The sequence below is a fragment of the Pteropus alecto genome, unplaced genomic scaffold (assembly GCF_000325575.1).
Source record: "Pteropus alecto unplaced genomic scaffold, ASM32557v1 scaffold77, whole genome shotgun sequence".
NCBI classification, from domain to species: domain Eukaryota; kingdom Metazoa; phylum Chordata; class Mammalia; order Chiroptera; family Pteropodidae; genus Pteropus; species Pteropus alecto.
The window spans coordinates 1,374,237-1,390,007 of NW_006440820.1; the positions used below are offsets into that span (position 1 = coordinate 1,374,237).

The 15,771-nt window shown below is 34.2% G+C and overlaps 1 protein-coding gene and 1 pseudogene across 3 annotated transcripts in view; both read right to left on the reverse strand.

Moving 5' to 3' along the window:
• FUNDC1 (FUN14 domain containing 1) overlaps positions 1-15,771 on the reverse strand; it is an 83,607-nt gene that overhangs the window by 55,510 nt on the left and 12,326 nt on the right. For 2 of the 3 annotated variants that reach the window (XR_003048152.1, XR_003048153.1), the window contains exon 5: positions 14,408-14,544. Coding sequence is in view for 1 of the 3 variants with exons in the window: in XM_006917908.2 (XP_006917970.1) it covers positions 14,467-14,544 (78 nt within the window). In the remaining 2 variants the exon portion in view is untranslated. Of the gene's footprint in view, positions 1-13,146; positions 14,545-15,771 lie in introns of those variants that run through there. The other variant, XM_006917908.2, reaches the window with a different exon arrangement.
• LOC102881826 lies at positions 293-1,254 on the reverse strand (annotated as a pseudogene).

Sequence of the window (15,771 nt, forward strand, 5' to 3'; positions counted from 1 at the left end):
ATCAATCCTAATAGCCCAAACTAAAAAAATGGTAAAAGGAAAAATACCCAGAATTTATAAAACGTCCCAGAATTTTTCTTTAAATGGGAGAAAAAAATTTAAAAACACATGGAGCTTTCTGAAAGGTCTTTAACAAGCTACCTTGGGAGCTCGATTCAAAAATAGAAGTCAATATACTGAAACAGATGTTTCAGTGCAGCGCCAAAAATCTTTATAAATACAGCCATTTGGAAGGATGATCTTGGATCAGAAGTTTTATATCCTTGCCTATATTAGGTGCACATGCCTCATCTCAGTTGCCATAATTGTCTCTAATTTCCTCCTGAGTAGTGGTCATAACCACCCTGGCTTCTGTAGCCATAGTCTCTGGACTTTCCACATTCATACCCATATCCTCCAGGTCAACTGTCATACCTGCCACTCCCATATTCCTGGTCCCCACCACCTCTAGAGCAGCTGCGGCCATGCCCATGGGTCCCCCCAAAAGCACCCCCCTCTAGTTTTCCAGGCCAATTTGCCCACATGGTCCACATGGATCTGGCGATATCCAGAAACTCTCCATTTATGGTTCTCATGACATCTGAGGCATGTTCTGGATTGGTGAAGGTGATGAAGCCAAAACCCCAGGATTGCCGAGTCTTCCGGCCCTTGACAACGACCACCAGGCCCGAAGCTGCTGAAGTGATCTTCCAGAGCCTGCTCATCAGTGTTGAAGTTGAGGCCTCTAATGAAGAGCTTCCCTTCTTCAGAGGACATGGCAGGGAATTTAAGTCCTGGAAATTAAGACGTAAAAGGGCCAAAGGGACAACTACTGCTGAGGAGCCCAACGACTGAGCTGGGCTTAACTTTTTAAAAACAGGTTATATATTCACATGATTCAAAAATCAAAATAAAAGTGTGGATATTGAAAAGTCTCACTCTCAATGTAAAGTCTTTAACTTCATTTCCTCCCCCACCCCATACAACCACATTTACTTACTTCTAATCTATCTTTTCCTTTTCCTAATACATCCAAAACAATATGAATATATTATATATCTCCACTCCTTTCAGAAAAGGTAGCATTCAACTGCTCTTTACCTTGCTTTTCAGATTTAATAATGAAGCCTGCTGATTTTTTATTTCAGTACATAAAGCATTTTTATAGCTAAATAGTATTCCACTGTGTGACTATATCAAATTTATTTAATTAGTCACTGATTAATAGACGCGGGTTGTTTCCAAGCTTCTAGTATTATAAACAATGCTGTAATAAATAATCTTATACGTATGTAAAGACAATTTAATAGTGATTATCTTATTTCTGAGAAATAATATTATGGATTTGTTTTCATTATACTTTTCTCCATTTCTAAATTTACAATTACAGTAGTCCCTCTTTATCCATTGTTTTGCTTTCCATAGTTTCAGTTATCCATGGTCAACCATATTCTGAAAGTATTAACTGGAAAATTCCAGAAATAAACAATCCATGTTTTAAATTGTACACTGTTCTAAGTAGCATAATGAAATCTGGTACCCTCCTGCTCTGTCTCACCCGGGACATAAATCATTCCTTTGTCCAGCATCTCTATGCTGTATACACTCCCCGCCCATTAGTCACTTAATAGCCATCTCTGTTATCAGATCAACTGCATGGTATCGCAGTACTTGTATTCAACTAACCCTAATTTTACTTAATGGCCCCAAAACACAAGAGTAGTGATGCTGACAATTCGGATATTCCAAAGAGAAGCCATAAAGTGCTTCTTTTAAGTGAAAAAGTACGTACATAGAAAAAAAACCATAATATATACAGATAGGGTTCAGTACTATCTGTAGTTTCAAGTGTCTACTGGGGGTCTTAGAACATATCCCTTGTGGATAAGGGGGAACATGCATTATTTTTATAAGGAAAAACAAATTTTATTATTTTTTACAGGACATACTTTTAAAGTATCTAACTCTTTTTGCAAACAATAGTTTTTAGTTAGAATTCTTAGAGATGCTGAAAGCTGGCAGTCTAATCAGTATCTTGGCATATAGAGCAAATTTAAAACAGCGGATCCAGTCATCTAAAAGCAGCTTTATGGGAGTTCACTAGGTCTCAAACGGCACATTCCCACTCTCATAACTTCCCCTCCAAAAACAAAATATCACCACTAAGCACAATGAGAAATCACTACCTACGATGAAGGACAAAGGAAACTCCAAAATGGTTTGCACATATCTCATGCTACCTAGTGACATTTTGTGGTACTTATTAATTCCCCTAATCTTAGTATACTTGCTGCTTGCCCTTGACACAAAACCATCCTTAAATAAGTTAATACCCCCTGCCGCCACCCAAAACCAATATATTTAAGAAGAGGTAGCTCATCTCTCTCTCTTTTTAAAAAAATTATATTTAGATATTTGCTAAACAAACCAAAAGCATTCTTGAGGATAAATTAAACCAAGGCACCAATATCACTCCATAACAGGCCTTAACATTGCTAAATCATTTCTTCTTGTTCTATTTTTTAGATAGTACTTTATACTTACAACTACCCTTTGTTTTATAGTGTGACGATTTTAATGGATTGCGACCAGTAGTAGACTTCGTTTTCCTATACTTGTTTCCCTTACAAAAAACATAGTAAGGTTCCTTGAGTTTAACAGTCAAAAGAAACAGAAAGGACATTCTCTTTTGGTTCTGAATTATCTGATACATTATACATACTGGAAAATTCCTAATTCTGGAAAGCTCCTTTTCTTGGGTGCCTCCTCATCCTTAACTTTTCACTTGTTTTACGTTGTAATAATTTTTTAATTACAACAAAACATTGACCCACTCAATATTCACTGAGAATCAACAATGTTAGGTGCCATTCTCAAAAAAGAGAAAAGTTCAGGTAAGAACTTGGATGAAAAAAAAAAAAGAAAAGAAAAACAAAGAAAAAATAAATAAAAATTAAAAAAAAAGAATTTGGATGAAACTGCCATTATTTTTCACCAAGTAAAAGAAAAATAAATATATTTTATGATAAAAATGGACCAAGGAATACTATTCAGCGATAAAAAGAAATGAAATTTTGATATATGCTATACAACATGAATGGACCTTGAAAACTTTTTGCTTAATGAAATAAGAAACAGGACAAATATTGTATGATATCACTTATATGATGTACGTAGAATAAGAAATTCGTAGAGACAAAGCAGGATAGAGATTACTAGAAGTTGAGAAAGATGGGGAAGGGGAAGGGGAAGTTATTGTTCAGTGAGTACAGAGTTTATGTTGGGGATGATAAAAAAGTTTTGGGTACAGACAGTGGTGATGGGTATATAACATTGTGGGTGTAGTTAATGCCTCTGAATCATACATTTGCAAATGATTAAAATGATAACTACGATGTCATGTATATTATACCACAATAAAAATATCAATTAAAAAAAAGGGCAAGGAAAAAAGTGGATCAGGACTTCTGGTCCAGTGGGAAAGACTAATGCACTCTCCAACACTCCATCTCATAAGATCCAAATTGCATTGATATGACAGAAATTATACTTTTAAAAAAGAATAAATAACAATGCTAGGCATAACAAGAAGTTCAAAACTTACAGGAGAAAAATGATGAAACTCTTCTAAAAGACCAAAAGTAGAATTGAAATAATGGAAAGACATGTATTTGGGAATAGGTAGACCTAACATCCTAAAGGATGTCAATTAATTCGAAGGTAGTATATACAATTAATGCTCCCAATAAAAATATCAGATTTTTTGTTTCCTAGAGTTGATTATGAAGTACTTTAGGGAGAACAAGCAAGAATAACCGAGAAACACCAGAAAAGGTTGACAATGATGAGGGCTAGTCCTATAAATATTAAAACATTAGATAACCCAAAGTAGTAAAGATCTACAAATTCATACTGACATAGTGATTAAAAAATTAATAAATGGGGATAAGACAAACTTCTGTGCATTATTCCATTTAATGTATGTAAATACTCCTCCCTCGAGGAAGTAGAGTCTAAATTCACACTCCTTAAGTGTGGGCTGCGCATAGTGACTCCCTTCCAAAGAGGACAAATACGGAAAGCAAGGGGGGAAAGAGAGTAACAACAGTGAATAGATCTGACAAATGCTACCTCAGCCAAGTAATCAAGGTCAACATCAACAGTGATCATGTTAATAATATATGCCCTCGATATGCGGTAATAAAAATGGCACTTTACCTCTGTGGTCTTCCTCCCAAAAGTTCATAACCCCAGGCTAATCATAAACAAAACAGATAAATGCCCCAATAGAGGGGCATTCTAAAATAGAGCTGACCAGTACCCTTCAAAACTGTCAAGCTCATCAAAAACAAGGAAAGTCTGAGAAACTGTAACACCATGAAGAGTCTAAGGAGACATGATGACTAAATTCAATGTGTGATCCTGGATAGGATCCTGGCATGAAAAAAGGATATTAGGTAAAAACTAAAGAGATCTAAATGAAGTATTCACTTTACTTAATAATAACATATCAGTAATGGTTCATTAATTCTAACAAATGTACCATACTAAAGTAGGATGTTAGTAATAGAGGAAACTGGGTGTGGGGTATATGGGAATGCGCTCTATAGAGTACTAATTTGTACTAATTTTCATCCTTACCATCACTGTTAAGAATTCTTATCTAATTCCACCCTTCTTCCCCAATAACAATTTTTATTATTTTCTAATTCCACCCTTCTTCCCCAATAACAATTTTTATTATTTTCAGACTTTCAATTTTTTGAAAATTGGCTGAGTAGAAATATGACATAAATAGTCGTTTTAACTTGCATTTCCATGGTTGCTGGTGAGGTCAATTATCTTTTCCTGTTCCTTGACCATCAGGCCTTCCTCTTCTGTGTATTCATGTTTTTACTTTGACCAGGTTCCTATTTAATAAATTGTGTCTTGTCTTTTACATTTGATTTGTAATTCTTTATCTAGTTTAGAATATCTGTATATTACATATGTGTCAAATGTCTTTTTATTAAAACCTTTTCAGTAGTGTACTTTGTGACACCAAACTCCTAAATATTGATGTAGTTAAATTTATAGTATGTACATTCTGTTGCTCCTTTGAGAGACCCATTCTACTGAAATAATAAAGCATTTTCCTATATTTCCATCAGAAAAAAAGTAAAGCTTATTTAAAAAAAAAAACATACTATAAAGTCTCCATTGGCACATGAGCAGAATATCCAGAAATGAACAAATCTGCATGTTAATTTGACATATAATAAAGGTGGCATCTCAATACAGTTGAAGAAAGATGGACCTTTAATAAATGGTACTGAGGTAATTTGTTCTATATAGGAAAAGATAGACAGGATCTGATAAATTCCAAATAGATTTAAAAGTAAAAAATTAAATCATACATGTCTAGAAGAGATCATATACGAATTTTTCTATAATTTTAGAAGTATAAAAAAAATTCCTTATTAGGACTCAAAATCCAGAAGAAAATATTGCTAAATTTGACCACATAAAATTTTTTTAAAAAATCTGCATGCCATTAACTGAGGAAAAAGACAAATGGTAAATAAGAAAAGGTATTTGCAACTTATATCATGGATAAAGGTTTAATTTCCTTTAAGTATCTGTTTAAAACTAGAGAAAAGGCTATCTGCTCCCATAGAAATATGAGAAATGTACACACGTCAAAAAAATTGCAAATGGTCCTTAAACATATGAAAAGATGCTCAACTTGGGTAGTAATATAAAATGCAAATTAAGTTCCACAAGGAAACTATTTCTCCTCTATCAGACTAGCAAAATCTAAAAGTTTGACAGCACATTGGCTGGAGCCTCCTGTATGAAGTTGATTAAGAAGCAGTTAAAATCCACTTCCTGGTTTCATTCCAGAGCTCAATATTTCACCATTAAGTATGATGTAGACTTTTTATAGATATCTTTTATCACACTGAGGAAGTTCCCTTTGTAGTTTATTGAGTCTATATTTTTATGATAATTGTCTAATTTCATTAAATGCTTTTTCTGCTCCCAATGAAATGATCATGTAATTTTTCCCTTTATTTTGTTGAAGTGAAATATATTGACTTATTTTCAAATGTTAAGCCTATCTTGCATTCCTGAAATAAATGCCAGTTGGTCATGATATATTGTCCAGTTCTACATATTGCTGGGTCTGATTTGTAACACTTTTTCTAGAATTTTGGAGTCCATGTTCATAGGAGGTATTAGACTTTAATTTTTCCTCTTGTAATGTCCTTGTTAGGTTTTGGTATTAAAGTTATGATGACCTCATAAAATAAGTTTGGAAGTGTTTTTGCTGTTTCTGTTCTTTGGAAAAGTTTGAGTGAGACAGTATTTCAGTATGTCTGAAAGAATTCACCATCGAAGCCATCAGGGTCAGGAGTTTTCATTATGGGATGCTTTAAATTGTGGATTTGACTTAATATTTATAAGAATCTTCAGCTTTTATTTAGAGTCTCTATACCTTCTTGAGCAAATTTTAGTGAATTGTGCTTTTTGAAAACTTTACCCATTTCATCCAGATTTACATATCCTGCCTTTCTTATAACTGTATCTAAAAAGTAACCAAATAGTTGATCAGGAAATGTTCTTTTTCCTAAAAGAATTCAAGTTTTTTAAATAATTTGCTCAAGAACAAATAATTAACTTAGAACATCACTATCTTGTAACTCCAAATGAAATCATGGATCTAGGCCATCATTAGTGGCTGCTTAAAACATTAAGCGGCCCTTTTTTCCCCTCACCTGAACAGACCCGCTGGCAGGAAAAGTCCAAGAATGTTCTTTGAAGAAATTGGCCCTAATGAAGGTATAAAGATCTGAGAAAGCAGAAGTGGTACTCTCGCAGGGACAGGGAATAGAAAATAGAAAATGGGTTCAATCCCTTTAGCTCTCCACTAAGTCCCCCATCCAGGTGCACTTGCCTACTACTCCCTGACCCCCACCTATCTACAAGGAAGGCCTCCTGCTGCTACCTCTCCCACTGAAACTGTGCCTAGTCCTCCTCTTCAAAGAAGCCATTTGTCAGGAAAGCAGACCTGCAGGACTGCAAAGAAAATTCACTCCAGCTATCTACATTAACCAAAGCAATCCTTTTATTCACAAATATAAACTGAAAGCCAAGAGTTGCCAGATCTTTGAGAAAAACCAATCCCACAAAGAAAAGTAAAACACAATAAGTAAAATACAGATTGCAATTAAAAAAAAAAAAAACCAGAGATACAAAAAGAGGTCTTAGAAAATGAATGAATAAATATAATATTGACCTAAATATTTTAACAGGCTGATTAAAAAAAAAAAAATACCTACAGCCTAAAAGGCCAAACTGATGGGCTATAATACAAAGCAAAAAAAAAACATGGAAAATATTAAAAAGTTATACTGTTGTAGGAAGCAACATCCAACGGAGGAAATTTGGACACTCAGACAGCTTTGTTAGAGGAAGGAGAGTTTATTAGGCAGGCGGAGCGTGTGAGGTAAAAGGCACAAGCTCATTCTGGTTAGATTTCTTACAGCTTATATACCCCAGTACTGTTCCATGCAAGGGGCGTGTGATTCCTTTGTCTGAAGGTATATGTGCACTTTCTAACTCAGGATGGGAGGGGGAGTTTCAGGTGGGGGCTGTAAGGGGGAAGTCGTGAACCACCAGTCCTATCTATTTATGGATCATTAGGTGTGGCAAGAGTTTCCAGAAGGCCATTTAAAGATCTATAGGGCGTGGTTAATCTACAGCGGAATGAGTAGGTCATTTCTGCAAGTCCTTTCCTTTGTATTTTTCGGATGCCTCCTCTGTTAATACAGGAAAAAACCTAGGCGCTCCAACATCTAACTAATCAGTGTTCCATAAGCAGAGGATAGATACTATGTCAGAGAATAAATAATCAAAATTATTATTAAAATACAACTTGCTAAAAACATTGCGGGGGTATGTCGAAAGGACACAGGAGCCAACAGGAAGTGCTCCCAATGGACAAAGTTGGAAAAATTAGAGCAAAAAAATAAAGTAGTATTGGATTATAGCTCAAAGCATAAATCTCCTTAGGTCCTTGATATAATGATTAAATAAATTAATTAATAGGAGAGAAAACACATATATCCTGTGCAGAATTCCAAGTAATTTATGTAGATACTCCATATTAAAGGAAGGGTAGCATAATTTCTCTCTCCTTAAGCATGGGCTGTACATACTAACTTCCTTCCGAAAGTCCAATAATGGAATGTGGAGAGAAAGATTAACTTTACAGGGGAGAAATCTAACAAACACTAGCTTAGCCAGGTGATCAGGCTCAACATCAACGTCAACAATGGTAAGTCATGTTAATATTATGTACCCTTGACATGATGTAATGTGATAAAAATGGCCCTTTACCTCTGTGATCTTCTTCCTCAAAGCCCGTAACTCTAGTCTAATCATAAAAATACATCATAAAAATTCCAATAGAGGGGGGCATTCTACAATATACCTAACCAGTCTTCCTCAAAACTGTTAAGGTCATCAAAAACAAAACAAGTCTGAGAAGCTGTACACCAAGAGGGGTCTAAGAGGACATGACAACTGTCACATGGTATCCTGGATGGGATCCTGGATTAAAAAAATCTGAATAAAGTATAGACTTTAGTTAATAATAATGTATCAGTACTGGTTCATAACTATAACAAATGTACCAAGTTAATGAAAAATGTTAATAATAGAGGAAACTGTGTGTAAGTCTGGGGGAGATATGAGAACTCTCTATACTATCTGCTGAATTTCTCTGTAAACCTAAAATTGTTCTAAAAAATAAAGTCTATTAAAAAAGTATAATTTGCTTGAGGCAAGAACAGGAATCTTAAGAACCTAAAGAATGCTGAATATAATAAAAGAAAAAGATTTTGTTTCATTTCCATGATTCTGAATTCTTTCCTATCATACTTTACTGAGCACTTATTTGGGGGCTCTCAATCTCACAATCTAGGGAGAGCTTAGACTCTCCCACTGGATTTGGATTTTAAATATTAGCTATATGTAACTTCTATGTAATGACAAGAACATACAGCAAAATGACACTAACTTGCATTTTTAAAGTTCTCTAATTCAGTTTTGAAAAACTCGCATTTAGAGAGAAATTTACGAAATTTCAAAACACCAAGGTAATAGAAAAAAATCTACAAGGTTTTCGAAGAAAAAAGTTATACAGAAAGGTTAAAAAATCAGACTGGTATCATACAAGACCGGGTACAAGAATACAATGGAGCACCGTCTTCAGAATTCTAAGGGGAAAGTATTGTCAATATTGAATTGTATGAGAACAAAAGATATTTTAAGCATACAAGAACTCGGCAAGTTTATCTCCCATACCTACAAGAATTACTCAGGAAAATAGTTCAACCAAAAATGTAAGTAACCCAAGAAAGAACACGAGATATATATATTAAAAAAAAAAAAAAACAGTAGATACTGAGTCTGTCCCAGCTTGGGGATAGGGACAGGAAGATTAGAAAGAAAATTAAGAGGCTTTATTACATCTTGAGGCTTGGAGACTCCTTCACTGAATGGTGATGTTTTATAAACATTTTCTTTTCTAGAGCTCTAATCCCACTACTTCATTCTAAATAGAATGATGTTGATATAAAATCAAATCGTGAATTCTGTTCAGTTCACCTTTTGAGGTGTGAGTACTATTTAGATTTATTTTTACCATCTTATTTTATACTTCCTATTCACTCTGCTTTCTCTGTGCTGCTTCTTTTCCTCCCTTCATTTAGATTTTGCATTGCTTATTTGTATGTTTGAAATGTATCTGTTCACAACCAATAGTAATTCATTTAGGGATTGCTCTTAAATTTTAATATGCATTCAACTTAAATGTGGTTAATATGTTTTGAAACAATACAAGGATTCTGTTACAAATCCAAATATTTCAGTTCTACATTTATTGCCCTTCCACCCCCAAGAGTGCATAACTATTGTTTTATACATGCAGTGCTGGCTTAGATTTACTGTAGTGGAGACTAATGTCCCACTGAGAACCCTATTAGGCCAGTATACCCACTGCCTAGCTGTAGTATTAGCTGCTGATGGCTGACAGTTGCACCATTTTCATGATAATTACTCTAAGTAGCTTGGTGCCCTCCTGGCTGGGAGGTTATCCACCCCAACCCCTAGGGGTAGATTGTAGCTAGTATTTCATACAGAGAGACAAAAAGCCAGCTCCCTTGCCACAAGGAGGGACAACTCAGTGGTGCCAGTATTAGTTTTTTATTGCTGCTGTAACAAATTATCACAAATATACTGGCTTAAGACAACACAAATTTATTATCTTACAGGTGTGGAGGTAAGAAATCCAACATGAGTCTCACTGGGCTAAAATCAAGTAGTCGGCAGGTCTATGTTCCCTTCTGGACATAATAGGAGAGTCTGTTTTCTTGCCTTTTCCAGCTTCAAGAGGCTGCTAGCATTCCTTGGCTCATGGCCCCCTTCCTCCATCTTCAAAGCCACAACATAACCTCTGTCTGATCATTCTTCCATAGTCACAGCTCTATCTCTCACGTTCTCTTCTGCCTCCCTCTTCCTCTTTAAAGGACTCTTGTGATTACACTGGGCCCACCAAGATACTCAAGAATAATCTCTTTGAGACTGGTTGATTAGCAACTTTTAATTCCAACTACAACCTTCATTCTCCATTTGCCATATAACCTAATGTACTCACAGGTTCGGGGAATTATAATGTGAACATCTTTGGGGAGCTATTATTCTGCTAGGCACAGTGCCTTTCATGCTCCAGAGCTATTCGCAGAATCAGGCTAAAGCTAGATTCCAGCTGAACTCACATAAAGGGATCTATAAAAGTTGTGTTCTTATTCAACAGTAAATATTTGTCATAGTAATGTATAAAACTTTTTAAGAATTTAATAAATTGTTACAAGGATGTAAAAAGATATGCTAAATCCTTATCTACCATAATAGGAAGTCAAGTCATTTATCCTAATAGAAAGTCTTCGTGGTTGGAGTAAACACCAAGAGAAACAACCAATATAGCTGATACTCCTCTGGGGAAAAAGCCACTAAGTTGGAGAAAGGTAGAGCAGAGGAGTGTTCCTTTTATTAGAAGCCTTATCTGTAGTCAAATACTATTTGACTTCTTGAACTATGTATATTATTTTGACAAAAACAAAAAATAAATTCAGTGAATGAAGGAAAGAAGTTAAAAAGAAAAAGGCCCCCAAAATAGCAATAATCTATTAATTTTAAATTCCTATTCCTCATTCTAAAAAAATAAATAACTTTTGCTAACTACAAATTAACATGTACTCACTATGAAGACTTTAGATGACATAAAAATGTTGAAAATACATGAAAAATCTTATATATCATACTCTCAGAGATAGCCTCTATGAACATCCACGTGCATATTTATGCTCACCTATGTAGTTTTTCAAAATAGTGAGATCACACTGTTTGTAACCTGATTTTATCACTAAAATGTGGATCTCTCGAGATCAATTTATATAGCTCTATATTCCTCTTAATAATTGCATAGAATTCTATCATTTGAATGTACCATTAAAAGTAATAGTAATTTAACAAAAATCAGAAGGCCAGAGGGTAGCCAGGGAAAAGGTATGCTTATTTTCTCATCTTTAATTACAGGGAGCTAGCAGATATTATCTAAAGTTGGTAAATAAGGACAGAAAAGTAGAATATTTAAAGTAATAAAGGTGTCTACTAGAAAATCTACAAATTTATTACAAGAAAAAAGGGTGGGGGAAAAAATAAATAATAATTTTAAAAAAGGACAGGGAAGAGTGGATGTGCACAAAATTCCTTACCTTTCTGAGTGGACATTCAATATACAATAAAAATAATCTGAATATAGCTATATTAAAATATATATTAAAAGAACGATTAATAATGGTTTTCTCATAAAAGGGGATGAGGGTGGGCACTTATGTTCTTTCTGTGATCAAAAATGTACCTACTATTATAAAAGATATTCCTAAAATGTAACTGAAAACAGCTATTTATAAAACAGTACATAAACTATGACTCCATTTTTATACAAAGTACACATAGTATGTGTGTTCATACACAGGTAGAAAAAACCCCAAAGGCCATGTACCAAAATATGAACCATAATTATCTCTAAATACATCATATCATAAACATTCTGTATATTCTTTATGCTAATATATTTTTCTACAATTAATATATTTCATTCATATTGCATATTAAAAATCATCTTTTCTTGTGAAGGGGACTAGAGGGCTATAAGAACAAAAATTAAAAATCAGTCAAAATGTCCTTATATATCTTCCAAAGCCTAGACTACAAAATAACTATATTCTATATACCCAAGCTTTAATACATCTTGCAGTCTTTTCATTCCAACCAAGCCCCACACCAAGTCCTTTCTGATGGAGCCTGATTCACTGAACTGCTGCACAGAGGTTTCCTATAGGTTGACACCAAGTTTAGCACAATGATATGCTTATCACAAGTGCCTCCACTCATTCATATTAACTGAATACCTACCATGAGTAAAGCATTACACAGCATGTGTCACAAGTTAGCAACTAACACATAAAACTAACTCCTTCAAATAGTGTACAACCTATTGGGGAAATGGTACAGACATGAAGCAGAACAAGGCGTTCTAACAGAGAGGAGACAGTATGAAGAGCACTGATAATATTTTGCATTTTATACAAATATTTTCAAACGAATCAACAGATATGTGGAAATGTACAGGCAAAAATAAAGTGCTATCATTTTAAATTTTCATTCATGTTTGGACTCAAAGTAGTTATTCCTATGACTCATTTGCACTAAATCATATGCCAGGTTCTTCTATATTATTATATAACTTTTCATATAAGAATATTTTAGTCTCTATTTGAAGGCAGATATTTCTGTGCCCCCCTCCACTTGCCCAGTGTATCATGCACAGGACACTATAAATATTTCCAAAATGAATTGGGCCAACTACTAGAGCTCCCCACAGTAGCCTGCCCCACTGTATCAGATGAAAGCATCATGCAGATATGGTGCAGAGAAGCACAGCCAAGGTTCTACCTAATGTAGAATATTTTTCCCTTTTAACTCCACAGCAATGAATAGCTTGCAAGGCAGTAGAGAAAAGCTCAAAGAAGAAAAAACAAGTATTTATAAGCAAAATTATTTCATATTAAGAAAGTCTGTTTTATTTAGCATTATATCTGAGGCACTAATGAGAGTAAAGAAAAAAAAATGAAGATCAATCCCACATTCAATTTTAAGGAGTCTTACGATAAGGAAAGCACACAGATTATAACCAATCTTGAAAGTATCAAATGTCTTATTTTGACAATACACAAAATATACTAAGAGGACTTCCTATCAAAAGGAGACAATCTGAATATCTGCAGTCTTTCCAGTCTGAAGACTCCAACACATGTTGTTCTGATGTTTTTCCTAGTTTTCCAATCTAGAACTCTTTGGACAAAACAAATACAGAAAGCTTTTCTGGGCAAAGGAGCCTTGGAGGGAGTGTGATGGCGGCCCTGAGAATCAAGTCAAATGGCCTAGTGTTCAATCGACATAATGCTACCAAAAATGTGAAAGCCTTAGCACTTACATCTCAGACTAGATCAAGAAGACAATTCTCTTTAAGCTACAATTTCATGATTATATAGAAAACTCACTGTTTTTCAGGCAGTAAATTCATACTATACTACTAAGTATTTTAAGGTGATTTCTACCTCATTGTGAAGAAAGGGATAAAATAATAATTAGAATTTTTAGAAATGGGAAGAGAGGCTCACTCAAAGTTAGTAAAATGAATCAGTGACCCAACTATGTGTATCCTCAAAATAATTAGTTCTGCTCAGGCTGCCACGATAAATAAATTAATAAAAAAATTAAAAACTTATATACAAAGAAGATACATTTTTACAACTACAGACATCGAAAAAAGAAAAAGAGCTTTAAACATGTAATATAGTTCCTTAGAAGAGCCTTCCTTAAAACTGTTCACTACAGTTATTATATAAGCAAAGTACAAATTGCAGGGAAAAACAACCTAAAAATTGGTATTAAATCTCTTTAATATCTTTAATAATTCTACTATTTCTAAATCCTTCCACAAAAGGGCATTACAGCTCTTCAGTTAATTGTAAACATATCTTTAAAAACAAGTCAGTCCTAAACAAGCTGTAATACAAACTTTTAATTATCAGCACTATACTATAAAGCACTATGAAGAACATCTGATTTAAATAAATGAAAGCTATATTTTGCTCAGGAATACTATTGTACACATACCATATAGGTTGTTTTACAGCAGATAATAGTTTGCCAAACTTCAGATGCCAAGAAACTAAATTGTGAGTTTGATATTGTTCAGCTAGTTGTTTCTCATCGCCCTGGAGTCTGGCAGCGTGTAATGTTGAGAGCCCACCTTGTCGCCACCACTTTTCTTTTCACAGATGACTCCACTGTGGTAGAATATTCATATCCTTAAGATGCAAGGCCTAGCAAAAAGCCTCCCACAAATCCACTGGATATCACAATGTTCTGTTTGACAAATTCTGTTGCCTGAAACATAAAGTTAAGTTTAAACAAAAATACTCTTAATTATGCTACAAAATGATAGAACCTCAAAAACATTATCCTAAGTAAAATAAGACAGACAAAAAAGGACAAATGTTGTGTGATTCCACTTACATGAACAGTCAAAGCCACTGAGACAGTAAATAGAAGACAGGTTACCAAGGGTTGGGGAGAGGGGGTTAACTGTGGGAGTTACTACTTAATGGTTAGCGTTTCTGTTTGGGATGATGAAAAAGCTCTGAAAAAGGATGGTGGTGACAGTTGCACGAAAGTGTGAACATACTATTTGCGAATGAATTGTACATTTAAAAATAGTTAAAATATTAAGTTTTGTTATGTATATTTTACCACAGTAAGAAAAACAAAATAAAAAATTTAAAAATACTCTTAATTATTGAATCTGGAATGTTTTCAGTAGTTTTCCTCAATTCAATAAATACTGAGCAAAAATTCTTAAGTACCTACTATAGCAGGTGCCAACCACCACACAAGATGCCAGGGCTGTCCATTATAAACTAAAGAGCCTAGTGTCCCCAGCCAAGCCCAGTAAGCTTCTTGGCTATTGAGATTATAGGTATACTTAACAGATACTGAGTGCCTACTCTGTGCCAATCATTGTTATAGGCCCCAAAGCTATAGTCAAGCAATAATCTCAAAGAAAAAAAAAATCTACTTATAGCACATGCATAAATGGTCCGTTCAGCAAGTTATTAATACAGATTATGTAATAAATTTTCACAGCATGCACAATGATATTTACAATCCACTTAGCCAATAAGAAAAATGTACATAATCAAAAAAAATACATCAATAAAAATGTTTAATCCAAATAAAATCACGAAGCAATTAGACAAAGCCAAACTGTAAGATATTCTTCTGACTAGATGCTCCACAAACGTGTCATGAAAGACAGAAAAACAAAACAAAACCCAGATGAAGTGATTGTTCAAGATTAAAGGAGATTTCAAAAACATGAGAACCAAATGCAGTAAATAATTCTCGATTAAGAAAAAAAGGTATCAAATGTATTTTGTGAAAACTGAAGAGGAGGTAAAACTTCCCAACTCATTTTATGAGGTCAATATTACTCTGATACCAAAACCTGGTAAAGATAACACAAAAAAAGAAAACTACACATCAATATCTCTCATGAACACAGATGCAAAAATCCTAAATAAGATACTAGTGAACTGAATACAGCAACATATTAAA